The sequence below is a fragment of the Pleurodeles waltl genome, chromosome 11 (genome assembly GCF_031143425.1).
Source record: "Pleurodeles waltl isolate 20211129_DDA chromosome 11, aPleWal1.hap1.20221129, whole genome shotgun sequence".
Classification (NCBI taxonomy): domain Eukaryota; kingdom Metazoa; phylum Chordata; class Amphibia; order Caudata; family Salamandridae; genus Pleurodeles; species Pleurodeles waltl.
Genome location: NC_090450.1, coordinates 721,469,323 through 721,487,912, shown reverse-complemented (window position 1 = coordinate 721,487,912; position 18,590 = coordinate 721,469,323). Strand labels below are relative to the sequence as shown.

General features: G+C 43.2%; 1 protein-coding gene across 2 annotated transcripts in view; it reads right to left on the bottom strand.

Moving 5' to 3' along the window:
- Positions 1–18,590, bottom strand: part of LMAN2L (lectin, mannose binding 2 like) — an 89,459-nt gene that overhangs the window by 24,450 nt on the left and 46,419 nt on the right. For both annotated transcript variants that reach the window (XM_069214404.1, XM_069214405.1), the window contains one exon: positions 7,417–7,531. In XM_069214404.1, coding sequence (XP_069070505.1) covers positions 7,417–7,531 — 115 coding nt within the window. The remainder of the gene's footprint in view (positions 1–7,416; positions 7,532–18,590) is intronic.

Sequence of the window (18,590 nt, the reverse complement as noted above, 5' to 3'; positions counted from 1 at the left end):
AAAATCATTATGAATATGTGTTGGACTCCCTAAAGCTTCACCAAATCTTTAGCAACATTTCACCACAGCAGCCCACTATGTCATAACACTAATTTCTCTGTCCTACAGCTTTATACAGGCATCAGTTTAAAACCATTGTGGTGGTGTGTTTGCAGGAAGGAAACCCTGCTGGAGATATCCATTTTCTGCATAAAGTTCAGAGTAACATGTGTTTTGTGGCTATGTTTGTAAGCTGCGTTTGTAAGGGAGTGGGCATTTCGCTATGTGCATGGTGCCTCTCACTTTATCGATACTGATATAATTTATAAAGCACAGCGAATGCCCAAGGGCGTCTTGGCACTAGCATGTGCAAGGGAAGTAATGTAGGAAGGATATAAAATGCAGGAGCCAAACATTTAAGCAAAGCCTGGGCTAATATTGTACCGCATAAAGCCAAGTTTCAGATGATTCCTAAAGCATGTCAAGTTAGGCAGATTTTTTTTTTTTTTTTTTTTTAACTGGATAGGCGGTTTATTCCAACATTTACAGGTTAAAAAGACAAAACGTCTGCCCCACCAAGAAACTTTATTACATTTGGGCATAATCACAATTTTTGACGTCCTGGAATGAAGGGCTCTCCTGGGCACGTACCAGGAAAAGGACTTGCTCACGTTCCCTGGGCCTGTATTATGCAGAGATTTATAGGTCAAACAGTGTCTTAAAGGCAACTCACTTTCTGATCAGTAGCTAGTGGAGCTCCGCTAGTATGAAGGAAACAGATTTAAACCTAGATACTCTCAGAAGACTCAGCAGCAGCATTCAGTATAATTTGTAATCTATTCAAAAAGCTTTGCTGAATGCTCAAATAAGGGCATTACAATAATCCAACTTGGAGAATATTAGTATCTTGACCACTGTTTTCTGCAGATTGAAAGAGATGAAAGGAAAAATATTCCTCAACATTGTTAAAAGCCAAAAACAGGTGGGAGCAAGCGTATAGAAATGATCAGAGAATGTCAGATTGGAGTAAAATAAATAAAAATAAAAAACACACTTCCAAGTTCATAAGTTAAGGAAGTGTTGTAGCCACTAAGCAGAATCCCAAAAGGAAACAGCCTTACCAAGGATGATCTCGTTTTTTTTTCCATAGTTTAGTTGAAGGGAATTATGTCTCATCCAGCCAACCACTTCCCTCATACAGCTACTGAAGAGTCGCGAGACATCCTCCACAACACTGGAAATCGACACCACAATTTGGGTGTCATCAGCAAGTTAAACGATCGAAAAGCCATAAGAATTAATCAATCAATCTTGCCATGGGCACCACGTACACACTGAATAATGTGCGGCTCAATGACGAACCCCGAGAACACAGCAGGGCAGTGAAAATTGTCTAGACGTGAACTTTCCTATGGCAACATTTTCCTATGGCTCCCTGTTAGTTTAAAAAAAAAAAAAAAAAAAAAAAGCGCGAGATCAGACACTGTTCCACAAATTCATATCTGCAGAGATTTGTATGTCTGCAGAGTGCCTATGCTGTTTGTCGGAGAACCGCACACTCTAACACTCTAAACTCTGTAGCCCTCCCCAAAACACTGGAGTCTCACCTTATATTCTGAAAAGTGACAACTATACATTGGAGAAAGCCTTCTGATTCCCTTACACACAACCCCATGCCAGGAATTTCAAAGTGGATTGGTATCAAAATATAAGTACATCTTGTGAGACAGATCTTAAATCAGACAAGATGGAAATCATTTTCTTGGGATTGCGGTCATTTCTTTTTTGCTTCCTCGGCCAACATCATCACACGTAAACCTACGCTTTATTTGAAAGGTTCTATTTCTAGTGAAATAACTCCTCCAAGTAGTATCCCAAAAGCATCAGCTCCAACTCAGCACAGTCCTACAATTAAAAAGAGGAAACCTAAAAATCTAAGAGCTTTACTTCTAAAATGTAATAATGTCTCACCCCGCTACATCAAATTTACCCCATCCCAAATGTCTGCCAGAACACCATATGTGAGCACTGCTGGAACATAACAGTCACAACTACAACAATCAGGTCGTTCTGGGATATCTCTCTCTGCTATTCATACCCTTCAAAAGGCAAACATAGGGCACTTAAAGACGTTCTGACTACGGTAACAGGAATACCCAATCAGGACTCCAACTCTAAGCGCTATTTCTAAATATGTAACCTAACTTGCGATGATATATTCTTTAATACGCACCTGCTGTACAAGTAGCAGTACAACAAATGTGTATATGAAGGTTGTAGGAGGCTGGCCTGGCTTATAGTGGGTACCTTGTGGTACTTACACCTTGTGCCAGGTCCAGTTATCCCTTATTAGTAGAATAGAGGTGTTTCTAGCAGCTTAGGCTGATAGAAGGTAGCTATGGCAAAGCAGCTTAGGCTGAACTAGGAGACATGCAAAGCTCCTACTATACCACTTATATCATATAGCACAATATCATAAGAAAAAACAATACTCAGAGTTACTAAAAATAAAGGTACTTTATTTTAGTGACAATATGTCAAAAGTATCTCTGAGAATACTCTCACTTAGGAGATAAGTAATATACACAAGTTATATGTACACAAACTCCAAACAGGTAAGTAACAGTAAGAAAAGTAGTGCAAACAATGTAGAATCACAATAGGATGCAATAGGTAGACATAGGCCTAGGAGCAACACAAACCATATACTACAAACCTGTAATGCGAATTGGCCCCATGCCTATGGGAGATTATAGAGGGTCCTGGGACTGTAAGAAAACAGTCAGGGTGTCCAAGATACCCCACCCCAAGACCCTGAAAAGTAGGAGTAAAGTTACCCTACTATCCCAGAAAGACACAATAGTCGTGATAGGGGGATTCTGCAAGAACCACAAGCACCAGCAAAACACTGAAGACGGATTCCTGGACCGGAGGACCTGTAAAGGAAGGGGACCAAGTCCAAGAGTCGCGATAGTGACCGGGGGGGCGCAGGAGCCCAGGAAACCCCAGATGATGGTGCAAAAGGGCTGCCTCCAGGTGGAAGAAGCCGAAGATTCTGCAACAACGAAAAGGGCTAGGAACTTCTCCTTTGGATGGAAGATGTCCCACAACGTGCTGGATGCTGCAGAAGTGTTTCCAGGCAGAAATACAGCAAACAAGCCTTGGTAGCTGCAAGGGTCGCAGTGGAGGTTTTTGGGTGCTGCTGGGAACCAGGCAGGACCAGGATGTCGCCCCTTGGAGGAGGAGACAGGGAGGGCGCTCAGAAACTCAGGGAGCCCCCGCAGAAGCAAGCAGCACCCACAGAAGTACTGGAACAGGCACTTAGAAGATCTGTGAACACAGAGTCACAACAGGAGGGTCCCACGACGTCTGAGTCCAACTCAGCGGGTTGAGCACTGCAGGACGGAGTGCTGGGGACCCAGGCTAGGTTGTGTACAAAGGAATCCTTGGAGAAGTGCACAGAAGCCAGGGCAGCTGCAAATCACGCAGTACACAGGTTTGCTGTCTTGCGTGGGGAGGCAAGGACTTACCTCCACCAAACTTGGACTGAAGGATCACTGGACTGTGGGGGTCACTTGGATATAGCTCCTGTGTTCCAGGGACCACGCTCGTCAGGATGAGAGAGGACCCAGAGGACCGGTGATGCGGAAGTTTGGTGCCTGCGTTGGAAGGGGGAAGATTCCGTCGACCCACGGGAGATTTCTTCTTGGCTTCTAGTACAGGGTGAAGGCAGCCAGCCCTCAGAGCATGCACCACAAGGAAACAGTTGAGAAAGCCAGCAGGATGAGGAGCTACAATGTTGCTGGTAGTCGTCTTGCTACTTTGTTGCAGTTTTGCAGGCGTCCTGGAGCAGTCAGCGGTCGATCCTTGGCAGAAGTCGAAGAGGGAAGTGCAAAGGAACTCTGGTGAGCTCTTGCATTCGTTATCTGAGGAATAGCCCACAGGAGAGACCCTAAATAGCCAGAAAAGGAGGTTTGGCTACCAAGAGAGGTAAGCACGTATCAGGAGGGGTCTCTGACGTCACCTTCTGGCACTGGCCACTCAGAGCAGTACAGTGTGCCCCAAGCACCTCTGAATCCAAGATGGCAGAGGTCTGGGACACACTGGAGGAGCTCTGGGCACCTCCCCTGGGAGGTACTGGTCAGGGGAGTGGTCACTCCCCTTTCCTTTGTCCAGTTTGGCACCAGAGCATTGCTGGGGGATCCCTGAACCAGTGTAGACTGGCTTATGCAGAGATGGGCACCATCTGTGCCCATCAAAGCATTTCCAGAGGCTGGGGGAGCTACTCCTCCCCAGCCCTTCACATCTATTTCCAAAGGGAGAGGGTGTAACACCCTCTCTCAGAGGAAATCCTTTGTTCTGCCTTCCTGGGACTGGGCTGGGCTATCCTGTCTGAGGGGTTGGCAGCAGCAGCTACAGTGGGAATCCCCGGAAAGGCAGTTTGGCAGTACCCAGCTTCTGTCCTAGAGACCCAGGGGATCATGGAATTGTCCCCCTAATACCAGACTGGTATTGGGGTGACGATTCCATGATCTTAGACATGTTACATGGCCATGTTCGGAGTTACCATTGTAACGCTACACATAGGTAGTGACCTATGTAAAGTGCACGCGTGTAATGGTGTCCCCGCACTCACAAAGTTCGGGGAATTTGCCCTGAACGATGTGGGGGCACCTTGGCTAGTGCCAGGGTGCCCACACACTAAGTACCTTGGCACCTAACCTTCACCAAGTGAGGGTTAGACATATAGGTGACTTATAAGTTACTTATGTGCAGTGAAACATGGCTGTGAAATAACGTGGATGTTATTTCACTCAGACTGCAGTGGCAGTCCTGTGTAAGAATTGTCTGAGCTCCCTATGGTTGGCAAGAGAAATGCTGCAGCCCATAGGGATCTCCTGGAACCCCAATACCCTGGGTACCTAAGTACCATATACAAGGGAAATATATGGGTGTACCAGTGTGCCAATGAGAATTGATAAAATTAGTCACTAGCCTGCAGTGACAATTTTAGAAAGCAAAGAGAGCATAAACACTGAGGTTCTGGTTAGCAGAGCCTCAGTGATACAGTTAGGCACCACACAGGGAACACATATAGGGCATACATTATGAGCACTGGGGTCCTGCCTGGCAGGATCCCAGTGACCAATGCAAAAACAAACATACATACAGTGAAAATGGGGGTAACATGCCAGGCAAGATGGTACTTTCCTACAAAGGTTGCATCATTTTGCTCTGCAGACCTACACTAGCATGCACAGTGGTGCACTACGAGCAGCACAGATACACTGGACCAGTGCCTCCTGAGAAACATTTTGCTCCTGCAACGCACTAAAATACCCATACATTCCTCCTTCACTAGGGTTTGTGAATCTTACTAGTCATAACTACTGACCAACACTCATTGTAACGCTTAATATATTAGTAAGCCAAAACAAATCGGTTGCAGCTTTTTTTGTGGAAAATGGATGACAATGTTACCAGAAATTCGTCATTATATAATGATTTTGTTCTGCCGTGGAACTTTCTGGGCAAAGAAAGAGATGTCCATTAGAAAAGGTTTTACTTTAGCACTGTTGCAAACCATTGCACGTTTTTGTTACAACAACATAGAAAACGAATTATGTTTCTGTGCCAAAACCCATACTTTATTAAGTAAGTAGGAGCCACAGTAGAATATCTATACAGGAGAAGTAGATTGTAGTATCATTTTGTTCCTTGGACAAATAGATTTTAAAAAATTCCACACTCCTGACTTTTTAGACCATTAAAAAAAATATCACGTTCTCTATAAAAAATGGATTTCAGGAAGGCCCTTACATTGGCAGAGATACTAATTTATTTTTATTCGAATGTTTATTTTTATTATATTTATAAACAAAGATCTGAGGAGACATACACAGATATCCATTATATACCACTGCAGCACAAAGACCCCTGAACAATAGATAAGACATTAGATTTTCCTAGCAGCAAGTTAAAAAGGCCTATGATACATACCTGCATCAGTGCTCCTGCAGCTTTGTACAGTTTAACAACGCTTTTGTCATTTTGCGCCACAGAATATTAGTAAATAATCCCTCATGTTGGTAATACAATAACGCCCTGACACTACTAATACTTGAAAAAAGATCACCAATCCTTTACAGCCGGTACAGGAAAAGAGTAAACAATTGCCAGCGGAGGGGGAAATCTCCCATGGGGTAGGGATGCAAAAGTAAAGCCTAGAACGACCTAACTACGGGGCTAATAAAAACACAGATGTCAGTGAAAGAAGCAACTGCTATTCAGTCATTACAAATAATATCCAGGCAGGCATATTGATCCAGTGGCCTAGACATGCTAATAAACTTACTAATGGTGAAAACACTAAAAGAGAACCTGTTTCCATGCTCAGCCACCTAGGTTTCAGGGCATGCTAATTTGGGCTAACACCAAAATACCCAATTTTATTTCAACTTCAGGCAATGGCAGAAGAGATTTTAAATTTAAGGGCAAACGACCAGTTCAGAACATCTATCTGCCATATGCAACTGGCGAATAGGACTGTCCTAGAAGCGATATTCCAGCAGTAGGGATGGAACAAGGCAGATGTATAGCGGATACAGAGTGGCACTACTACATATCGTCTTGCTGCATGACATTCTTGGAGATGGTCACCCGTGACACTTTACAAGCAAGGATAAAACACTCTCGCGAGTGTTGGTCTACTAAATGTTGGATTTCAGAAAATCATTCTATTATTTAATGTCTCCTGAAAGTGGAGGGTAAACATTGCACAGCACTTCTGCTCAAGACTGTCACGGAATAAACCATGAGACAGCATAACAGAGCAGCACCGACAGTAACTGACATAAGGGCACAGCAGGAGTGAAGGTTAATTTATAAAGCTTCAATAGTTAAGATCTTTCATTAAATAAGGGGTGGGAATTAACACCAGCACCAGAAAGGAGGGGAAATCCTAGCTACGCTTTGGAGGTCGGGAAATAATTTGCAACAGCAATAGGGATGGGGAGGAGGATTTACATCAGCAACAAGAAGGAAAACAGGGAGGGGCAGTATTTAGAGCAGCACAGGAAAGAGGTTGGATCAACGGCGAAACCGAGGAGGAAGGGGAGTGCTTCAAAGCAGCACTTGAAGGGGGAGGAGGAGAATGGAGGTAGGCAGAACCAGGGAGAAGATGAAGTGAGGATGATAGCAGCATGAGAAGGGGTGGCAGAACCTACTGCAGCATGTAGGGGGTGGGGGAATTGGCAGAAGCACAGTAATGGGAAGACTCTACAGCAGGATGGGAAGGGGATGAATCCACAGAACAACAGGGGGAATTTATACAGCAGGATTGGAGGGTAGCCATTAACAATTTGAATGAGACAAACCATACAGCAAAGAAAAACTGCCATATTTCCTCTGTGAAGAGCACCATCTCTACAGGCATACCTGAAAGATCTCCTGTAACAGATGAAGCACCAAAAAAGTAGCCCCGGGGCAGGCGTACACCTGGGATGTCGATACAGTCCCTCCACTCCTGCTTCCCGTCAATGTCAATCAGAATCTGCAACAAGGAAATATGGCTATGGTGCTGAGAAAGCTGCAGAATAATCAACTTAAGGTACAAACACTCACTCCACTGAAGACACTGTTAGAAATTAAGGAATGTTAGGTAAAGTTGCATGTACACAGCCCTGACTCCCACCGCCCTTTTTCTTTCTTCTGGACCATAGCATCCATTACTTTAGATTTATGAATATACTGTGTCTAAAGTACATTTTTTTCCCCCAAATCTAAAACCATGGTTTCTTTGTTTTGAGCACATTATATTTCCATTTCTGAGTAGAAAAATATTGCTCTACACACCTATTCATACACATATTAAACTGCCACAGTAATGCCCAACTGTAATGCTATGATTACACTGTGTTAAATTCGATCTGTAGTTGGATATGTAAAGTTGTGTTATCAATAGAAAAATCTAAATGCCATTGGAGGGTGTGGTATGAACACATTAACATAGGATCCTCCAGGGAATACAGAAAAAGTGAGATAGCTTAGGGATGTAGCCATCAAGTTTCACCAAACATATACATACACCCACTAAGCAGCGAATGGAAAACTTAAAGAAATTAATAAGCCTTTTGAGATAGACTTATGTGAAGTCTCAATTCATCTATTACTGGAGGTTACCACCTGCACCTAGGTGAAAGTCTCATGGATGGAAATCAAAACTTACACGTGGAGATCTCATACTAGATTCAGTCTTACAAAACATCACACCCTCAAAAGAAAGGGTGGAGATGTCAACATCCAGATATACAAACAAAAAAGCTACTATCAGCAAATTTGTGGAGATTTCCACCAATGAGGGGTTGAGGGCTCTCCCTATTGCAACTAATAGGGGAAACTAGTAAAGGTAAGCAGAAATAAAAAATAAATAAAAATAAAATACAAAATATAGGGCATCATTTAGAGTTTGGCAGAGGGAGTTACTCAGTCACAAACATGACCGATATCCTGTCCGCCATATTACAATTCCATTATAGCCTATCGAATTTTTAGTACGGCAGACAGAATACTCGTTGCATTTGTGACGGAGTAAGCCCACAGCCAACCTCTAAATTAGGCCCATAGTAATTTAATTAAAATATAAAAACATCCTTCCCTAATGCCACTTTACCCAACACTATCTGACTAACCACTCTGCAGCTCAAACATGTAACATCCTATTTAACTAGTTTTTAAAAAGTTTTATGTTTTAAATTATATTAATTTCAATGCTAAATAGCCCCTATTTACAGTATCAGTTGTACTGAATGTATCGCAAGGTTGGTTGCAAGTTGTGTTTTTAAAATGTTGTTTTAAATTAAAAGTTACAATTTAAATTAATTTAAAATGTAATTTAATGGTTAACACATTTAAGTGTTTACATTCAAATTTGAATGTAAAAATGTTTGACCATTGTGATTATTTTAAAATAAATTACATTCATTGTTAGGTTGTTCCTGTGTTGTTTAGTGTTATTCGCTGCCTTTACTGTTTTCTAAGGCAGCGAGTTTCAGTACCAGTGGTTGGTCATGTCTAGTGCAAAGACTAGGTTGGAGTACTGGCAAGCCTATTTGGTCAGTAGTACTTTTGTAGAAGACGTAGGTGTGCATTTTTGTATTCGGGATCATCTTACTCATTTTTGGGTGTGTTTATAATAGGCATGCCTCTCCTAACCACCTTCTTTAATTCTCCTAAACATCATTCATTTATTAGTAATTACTACTCGTTTTCCCTCTAAGCCCTTCGTCTATTGTACCATTGCTACAAATCTTACATATTTGTGTGCCACGAACTCTATACAGAAACAATATGAGAGATCTTTAGCCAGAGGATTGTACATTTAATTTTGGAGCATGTTTTGTGTTATAATGTTATTGTTCAGGATTGCACTTATGTTATTGCTTAAAAATACTCTGTAGAGATTCTCTGTTTTTATAAAGAGGGTTGAATGGTGGGAGTTCCATTTGCTGGCAGTTACTTGCTGACTGGCGAAGGGAGAATATATGCCAGTCTAATAAGGACTCTACACCTGTGGAAGAGTACAGCTGTCTTACTACATTTTGGAGATATATTAGCAGTGCAACAGGTATTCAGAATTATTCTCTGCGTGGATGCTGAGAACCCACAGACTGACTGACTATTCCAAGAAAGATTTTCTTGGCTCTGTGCGGTGGCATTAAACATAAAAGGGTTGCCAGACTAACAAATAAACTTTACTTAAAGAACATCATTTTTCAAATTGATCCTCAGCACATGACAATTTCTTTTTAAACTCTGCCTAGCCTTATGCCTTGAACACTGGATAAACGGACGATATTTGGCTTCCGGAGCGGAGCGTGTAACATTTATTTACAAATGTATTACAGGTAAAGTAAAACGTTATTAGTCAGGTTTATTGAAGTGCATACCCGTTAGGTCAATCGCTATTGATTTAACTTGCTGGCTACTTCCTCGCCTGCAACCAGCGTTCAGGACACTCCACGCACAGCATCATACTACACAGCATTATTGGGAGCAGCATGCCGCCTCAGGGAGCTACTGTAAGCCTCGTTAGTGGTTGCGTCCCGCGGCACAGTGCTCCTGTGCAGAGGATGTAACCATTACGTCCTTGGCACGCAGCCCGGAGGGAGCGCTAGCGCTCCCTCCGTGGGGTTCACCCCCACCCCCCAAGGCGGGGATGGAAGTGGAAGACCTTCCCATTCCACCCCCACCCCCCGTAATGACGTCAGCGTGCGATCAGGTGCTGACACTACCCACTGCCGGTCGCACTGGAAGCCATTTGAGAGGGAGAAAGGGGGAAAGGGGGAGATGGAGGAAGAGAGAGACCGACCAGGGTGGCCCCCCCAATGCCCCCCTTTGGGCGCAGGTGTACCAAGGCCATTTCTGCCCCCCTTGGGGACAGATCAGCCTATTATTTTTAGGCTGCTGTGCCCCCAAGGGCGGCATAAACCACTAGAACGCCAGGGATTTCTTTTTTAAAATTTTTAATATGTTTATGTGGGGGGCGTCCCCTATTTATTTTTACGGCACATAGGCACCAGGGATAGTGTGTGTGTGTTTTTTTTTTTTTTTTTTTTTTTTTTTTTTTTTTTTGTGGGTGGGCCCTTGGGCAAGGGTTGCTCCCCCTGGGGACACACTACTAAAGGTATTTTCTGCCCTCCTTGGGACAGATAGGCCTATTTTTTAGTAGGCCCATCTGCCCCTATGGCAGAATCCACTTAGGCACCAATTTCTAAATGCTTGATGGTGGGATGTTTTTCAACTGATGAAGTATTTGCATTTGTGACAATTTTTTTCCTCTGTTTTGTTCTAGTTGAAAGCTTTTGCTTTCTTTGCTGTGGCTCCTTGCGGTTTTGGCGGTGGTTGACCTGCGGTTTGCATAGTTGCATGTTTTTGGGAAGTAAAAACAATTTACTCCAAAGGAGTATTGTTGCCATGCATGAATTACATGTTTGTAGGATGTGTACTAAATGCAGGTTTGTGTGAATTGTCCTTAGATTTGTGCACAATTATATTTGTGTTGTCTTATTTCTAATTTGCTTTTCTTTCATTCTTTCTTTTTAGTGGGATATCATTGGTGATTGCTGCGTCTGTGCAGAGTAGCTGCTGGTGATTCAAGCTTTTTCAGGCAAGTGAGCGGTATAGTTTTTGAGTTTATAACTCTTACTAATAAAGCTACACTTTATTACTTATCTTACACAGTGCTGGTTGTTGGTGGTGCATTTGTCCAGTTAATTTTCGCAGGAAAGATCATGGCTAGCAGCAGGATGACCGCTCAGCAGGTGGTGGGTATGCTTTTTTAGTCATTGTCTGATCATGATTATGAGACGGACTCTGCATCTGAGGCAGAGGAGGAAGTGAGAGATTCTGCCAGTGAAGTTTCTGTCGGAGAGGAATCTTCTGATGAGGAAGCCACACTCAGTGCAGATGAAGGGCCTATTTCAGAGGAGGACACTGATGTGCCATTAGTGCAGCAACCTGGGGCTGAAAGGTTTCCCGTTAGAAGACCTGAACTTTGGGTTGGCCCAAACATGGAGCAGCCAGAGTTGCCTGCCTATACTGGTCTACCGGGGTGTAGAGTCAATACTGAGAACTTTTTGCCTGTCAATTTCATGGAGTTATTTGTGGATGATGTGTTTTTGGAAGAGATTGTTGAGCAGACTAATTTGTATGCAGAGCAGTATTTGAGGGACAACACTGCTAGACTTAGGCCGCACTCTAGAGCTGCTCATTGGATTCCCTCAAATTTGGAGGAGATGAAAAGGTTTTTAGGTTTGACTCTGATGGGGTTGATAAGGAAGCCATCACTGGCTTCTTATTGGTCTACTAGATCCTTGATGGCAACAGCTATATTTCCTGCAACAAGGAATCATAATCAGTATTTGCTTCTTCTTAGGATGCTGCATTTTATTGACAATGAATTAGACTTGCCACGAGATCACCCTGATTCTGACCGTCTTTTTAAGATTAGGCCTGTCCTTGATCATTTTGTAGATCAGTTTTCAGAGGTCTATGTTCCAGGCAAAGAAATAGCTGTGGGCGAGTCTTTGGTCCTCTTCAAGGGTCGTTTGGTTTTTAGGCAGTACATTCCTAGCAAGAGGGCACGATGTGGAATTGAATTGTATAGGCTGTCTGAAAGTAGTACAGGATATGTGTATAATTTCCGTGTCTACACTGGTAGGGATTCCAGTATTGACCCCCCCTGGTTGTCCTCCCACTTTTGGAGTTACTGAGAAAATTGTGTGGGAAATTGGTAGACGACTGTTCAACAAAGGTCACCATTTGTATGTAGATAACTTTTACACTGGAGTGCAGTTGTTCAAGGAATTGTTTAGAGTGGACACTGTTGCTTGTGGCACAATTCGTTGTAACCGGAAAGGCTATCCAAGGGAGCTTGCTGTAAAAAACTTCAGAGGGGACATTGCAGTGCCTTGCGGAATGATGAGATGCTAGCTTTGAAGTTTTCAGACAGGAGGGATGTCTACATGCTAAGTACCATCCACGATGAGAGTACTTCCTCCGTGACTGTTTGGGGCCAGGTTGCTGAAGCGCGCAAACCTGGGTGCATGTTAGATTATAATAAGTACATGGGAGATGTAGGTAGGGTTGATCAGAGGTTGGAACCTTATACTGCTATTGGGAATTCTTACGTTTGGTATAAGAAGTTAGCAATTCACCTCATCCACTTAGCAACTTTTAATGCTTTTATTGTGTTTAAGGATAGGTCTCCAGAGTCAAAGATGGCATTTGTGAAATTTCAGGAGTCAGTGATAGAGAGCCTTATTGTGGTGGAACAGGCCAGAGTTCCTAGAGAAGCAGTGGTGGAGGATGTGGCTAGATTGAAAGATCGCCATTTTGCTGAGCACATTCCTCCGACACCCAAAAAAGACTTTCCAGCTAAGAAATGTAGAGTGTGTTTTCGAAGAGGTATCCGGAGGGAGACTCGAATGTACTGCCCAGATTGTCCTTCAAAGCCTGGGCTGTCTGTGGGTGGTTGTTTTAAGAATTACCACACCCAGAAGAATTACTGGGAACAACCATGAGTGTAAACTCATGTCTGTTTTGTATTTTCATGTGTTCAGTTTCATGGTTAGCATTTCTGTCATGTACTTAGTTAGAGCTTTTGCGTTTGTAGTTTTGTAATTATTTCTAATTAGTTAGGGGTTTCATGGTTTAAAAAAAAAAAAAAAGTGATGCCATTGTGTGTGGAGTGGGGCTTGGCTGAGGGTGTACATATTGACTTGCTGTTGGCTACTGCAACACACTGCCAGCTAAACACCAGTCCACACACTCCCATCAGCTAGTGTGATTGTGGTATCAGGCATGTGGGCGTGTGTAAGTGATGGGCCCTTGAGTGGCGCTGTCTGTCGATGTGAGTGTTGTAATGTGCTGGGCCCATGGCTGGCGGCGTGAATGGTCTTGTGCATGTCATGTATGAAAGGTGTGTGAATTGACTGTAAAGCAGTTGGTGCCTTGCTGTGGCTTTACAGCTCACGAGCTGTGAGTCATTGATTCAGTTTTTTGGCCTTTCAGTTATTAACAGTGCATTTCATTTTTGTGAAATCTCTTGTTAATAAAATTTGAAACACTGAACCATCACTCACCCTTGTGCCAAATCCAACCAGTATGTGTGGTAAAAATGACAAAACCTGCTCCACTGTAATCAGGCGTCGCAGCACACCTGTGACACGCTAGGTGCCTCAGGTGGGACCCCGATGATGAAGCATGCCACCAACTTGGTTGGTGGGTGAGGGGTCTTTTTCACATAACCTAAGTGCGTTTCTTTTCACAATTTTAGTGTTTGGCACATCACAGACGTATGTGGACACATCAAAATGGTATATTACAAAACTACCTGTGTTTGGGGGGAGAGGGGGCACCTATGTTTTTGGTCCTGGGTGCGGCCTTCATCTAGGGAAATCTACCAAACCCCGACATTTTTTTAAAACTAGACAACCCAAGGAGTCCAGGGAGCTGTGGCTTGCATGGATCCCCCAACATTTTCTTACCCAGACTCTGCAAACCTCAAAATTTGCTTTAAAAAAAAAAGCATATTTTCCTGATTTTCGTTTGTACGATCACCGCTCAAGTACAAAATTCCTACTCCCCAGCGTTCCTCTCAGTCTCCCAAGTAAAATGACACCTCACTTGTGTGGGTCCCCAAAGCACAGTCAGCCTAAAGATGTATAAAAGAATAATATGTCCTTATCAACTCGCTGTGCTATCCCCTCTAGCTCTACAACTTTTTAGCCTTATTCTGTTGCAGGCACCTGGCCGACCCGCACAAGTGAGGTATCATTTTGATCGGGAGACTTGGGGGAGCGCTGGGTGGAAGGAAATTTGTGGCTCCTCTCACATTCCAGAACTTTGTCACCGAAATGTGAGGAAAATGTGTTTTAGCCAAATTTTGAGGATTGCAAAGGATTCTGGTTAACAGAACCTGGTCAGAGCCCCACAAGTCACCCCATCTTGGACTCCCCTAGGTCTCTAGTTTTCAAAAATGCACAGGTTTGGTAGGTTTCCCTAGGTGCCGGCTGAGCTAGAGGCCAAAATCTACAGGTAGGCACTTTGCAAAAAACACCTCTGTTTTCGGTCAAAAAATGGGATGTGTTCATGTTGTGCTTAAAGGGCATTTCCTGTCGCGGGCGCTAGGCCTACCCACACAAGTGAGGTATCATTTTTATCAGAAGACTTGGGGGAACGCTGGGTGGAAGGCAATTTGTGGCTCCTCTCAGATTCCAGAACTTTCTGTCACCGAAATGTGCGGAAAATGTGTTTTTTTTTAGCCAAATTGTGAGGTTTGCAAAGGATTCTGGGTAACAGTCACCCCATCTTGGATCCTGTTGCGGGCGCTAGGCCTACCCACACAAGTGAGGTATCATTTTTATCGGGAGACTTGGAGGAACATAGAATAGCAAAACAAGTGTTATTGCCCCTTGTCTTTCTCTACATTTTTACCTTTCAAATATAAGTGAGTGTGTAAAAATTTTTTAGAAATGCCCTGTAATTCACATGCTAGTATGGGCACCCTGGAATTCAGAGATGTGCAAATAACCACTGCTCCTCAACACCTTATCTTGTGCCCATTTGGGAAATACAAAGGTTTTCTTGATAGCTATTTTTCACTCTTTATATTTCAGCAAATTAATTGCTGTATACCCGGTATAGAATGAAAACCCACTGGAGGGTGCAGCTCATTTATTGGCTCTGTGTACCTAGGGTTCTTGATGAACCTACAAGCCCTATATATCCCCGCAACCAGAAGAGTCCAGCAGACATAACGGTATATTGCTTTAAAAAAATCCGACATTGCAGGAAAAAGTTAAAACGTAGAGAAAAATTGCAGTTTATTTCACCCTCAATTTCAATATTATTTTTTTCAGTGGTTATTTTCTGTAGAAAACCCTTGTAGGATCTACACAAATTACCCTGTGCTGAATTCAGAATTGTGTCTACTTTTCAGAAATGTTTAGGTTTCTGGGATCCAGCATTGGTTTCACGCCCATGGAAAGCACAAGAAATCGTAAAAATGGGGTATGTCCCAGTAAAATGCCACAATTGTGTTGAAAAATTGGGTTTTCTGATTCAAGTCTGCCTGTTCCTGAAAGCTGGGAACCTGGTGATTTTAGCACTGCAAAGCCTTTGTTGATGCCATTTTCAGGGGAAAAACCACAAGCCTTCTTCTGCAGACCCTTTTCCCATTTTGTTGTTTTTTTTTGTTTTTAAAAAACGAAATTTTTACTGTATTTTGGCTAATTTTTTGGCCTCCTTCTGGGGAACCCACAAAGTCTGGGTACCTCTAGAATCCCTAGGATGTTGGGGAAAAAAGGACACAAATTTGGCGTGAGTAGCTTATGTGAACAAAACGTTATGAGGGCCTAAGCGCAAACTGCCCCAATGGCCAAAAAAAAAAGGTCGGCACAGGAGGGGGAAGAGGCCTGGCAGTGAAGGGGATAAACCACGCTTGGCACGCACAACGAGCAAGCCCAGCTTCCTCTAGAAACAAGCTACGTGACATTTTGGCACCCATTTTAAAGAGTTGGGCAGCATATCGTACACTTCAACCAGGAACAAGGCGTACTTCCGGAAAATCCAATAATCGGTTTAGACATCTGCACAACGTCTTTGGAGTGCTCACCACAGTGACTGGCACAACTGAACACAGAATAATCAAAAACGGGCAGTAAGTACTATCGCTCATCAAGACAAACAAGTTTGATGATCCATTGACCATCATTTATTTATTTCAGTTTGTTCATTTAACTTTTCTTTACAGGGAAGAAACGATGACCAAATTCGTAGCATGAAGGACAAGAGGACTAGACTATACTTAATATATGCATATAGTGTTGGCAGTTCACTTAATCATTTTTTCCAGGGAAGAAGTTATATCTCTTATGATACATTTCGCTCTTACGTAACTGCAAGTATTTTGTTAGGTCCATTGTTGCTAAGGCAAGCAAAATTGAACTTATCAGCAGTGACTCCACAACCACAATTCCCAGCACAACCAGGGACCCAGCAGACAGAATAGGAAGAGTGGATAGACATTTTTGATAATTAGAGGCGTTGGATGGACTAGAATTCTTTTCCAGTACATGTGTAGAAATTTGTGTTCAAAGTAGTCAATCAGGCAGGGCAAGCCATTGAGGATGTATTCGTTGACGCAAAGAGAAGGCAAGAAGTGAGGTTTCCAAAAAGTGCTAATACAGCCATGCAAAGGTTCACATTCTAACCCAACCACAAAAACATATTTTGTTTCTTTGCTTCAATGTATGCTCTTTATAGACGTATACCAGTGCTGCCTTTGAGGTCATCACTTGTCCAAATGCTAGATAGCTTACTTTACGTATATTTGTAGAAAGCCGTTCTTCTGATAAGTCAAAATCAGATATCGTGCAAAGAGTCAAGGGATTCCCTTACTAGTGGTCAGAGGGTTGCTCTAGCAATGCCAAGGTGCTCTTTTTAGGGGGGGTAGTGTGGTTGAGGAACCTTAGGCTTATCAGAGAGCAGTGCTAGATATCTGCAAATACATACAACCTCACAAAGGAGATCCACACCAATTTACAAAGAAACAAGTATCTTCATATATGTTTAAACACCAGAATCAATACCATCGAGAAAGTACATTTTGCAAGAAAAATCTTTGCAGTTTTGAAACATCAACAGTGCAATCTTTGAAAGCTGCAAAGTTATCCTATGGAGAGGAAAAATAACTATTGCATTCAGGTAGAGTACAGTGACTTAGGGGAACAATCTCCTGGACGTAAGGTAAGTACTGGGAAAGGGTCAGGATCACATCAACAGGTCAACCCGGGTGGCACTGTGGGGACCGGGTGCAGAAGTGTAGTACAGCATCAGGTGCCCACTGTTAGTCAATAGGAAACAGTCTAATTTAAAACAGGCTGCAGGTTTGGACAGGGAGTCTAGCTGAGGAGAACCAAGAGGTAGATTCAAGTCTTGAGATGCTTGAGGATGGAGGGACACCTTCAGTCCTCTTCTCCACAGACCAGTGACGACAGGTGCAGAGGTGACCTGACACCGTTGGCCCACCTCAGCTCGGGTTAGTCGGCACTGGTGCTTTCTGGCGTTGGGTTTTTGTGGTCCAAAGTCTTCTTAGGTTTCTAGGGGTGTCTGCAAGATCTAGGGAAGCAGTTCCGCTGCACTACAGGAGATACTGGGTTGTTGTTCATAGCAGGCAGGCCGCCCAGGCTTTTGGGGACACAGGCTGGCTAAAACTAGTCAGTACCCACAAAGGTAGTTGGCAGGTTTTCAGGGAGCACCTCTAAGGCACCCTCCGGCTGCATGTATTAATTCATCTATTACTGCTGCAGTGAGGGTTTATTAATATGAGATGTTTGATAGCACCATTACTGGCATCAGTGAGGGTTTATTAATACAAGATATTCAATACCAAACATCCCTATTTTCAGTGAAGTCATCATGTAGCTGGGGAACTTGTGTCCAGCACATGTACGTAAAATGGCTTTCCTTGTTCACCAACTATATCTAAGAATCAACGAAGACACAGTAGGGGCATTTCTCCTATTACAGATATGCCCTCACATGCAATATAATGAACCCTGCCCTTAGGGTTCAAAGGCCTGCGGTAGGGGTGACTTACATATATTGCACATAGTGTTAGGGGACAGGGCACACAGGCTGTGTGCCATGTCGAGTTTTGACTTTTAGCTGCACCAAGACATGCAGCCTGCAATGGCTGTCTTAATGTGCTAGGTGAGGGGACCCAGAGGGTGGCACAGTACATTCTACCGCCCTTGAGATCTCTTTGGTCCCTAGTACCTAGGTACCAGGGGTACCATTTACTAAGGACTTATAGGGGGCATAAGAATTGCCAATTGGGGAACAATTGTACAGTTTTATGAAAAGAGATCTGGCACTGGAGACCTGTTTATTAGGAACCCAGTGCACTTTGTCAAAATTGCATCACATACCAGGCAGAAAGTGTGGGTGACTGTCAAAAAGGGGTACTTTCCTACAACACTGCTCCCAAGAATCAAGGTGAGGATACAACTTAATATTTAGCCTTCAATTTGTAGTTCATTCACAGA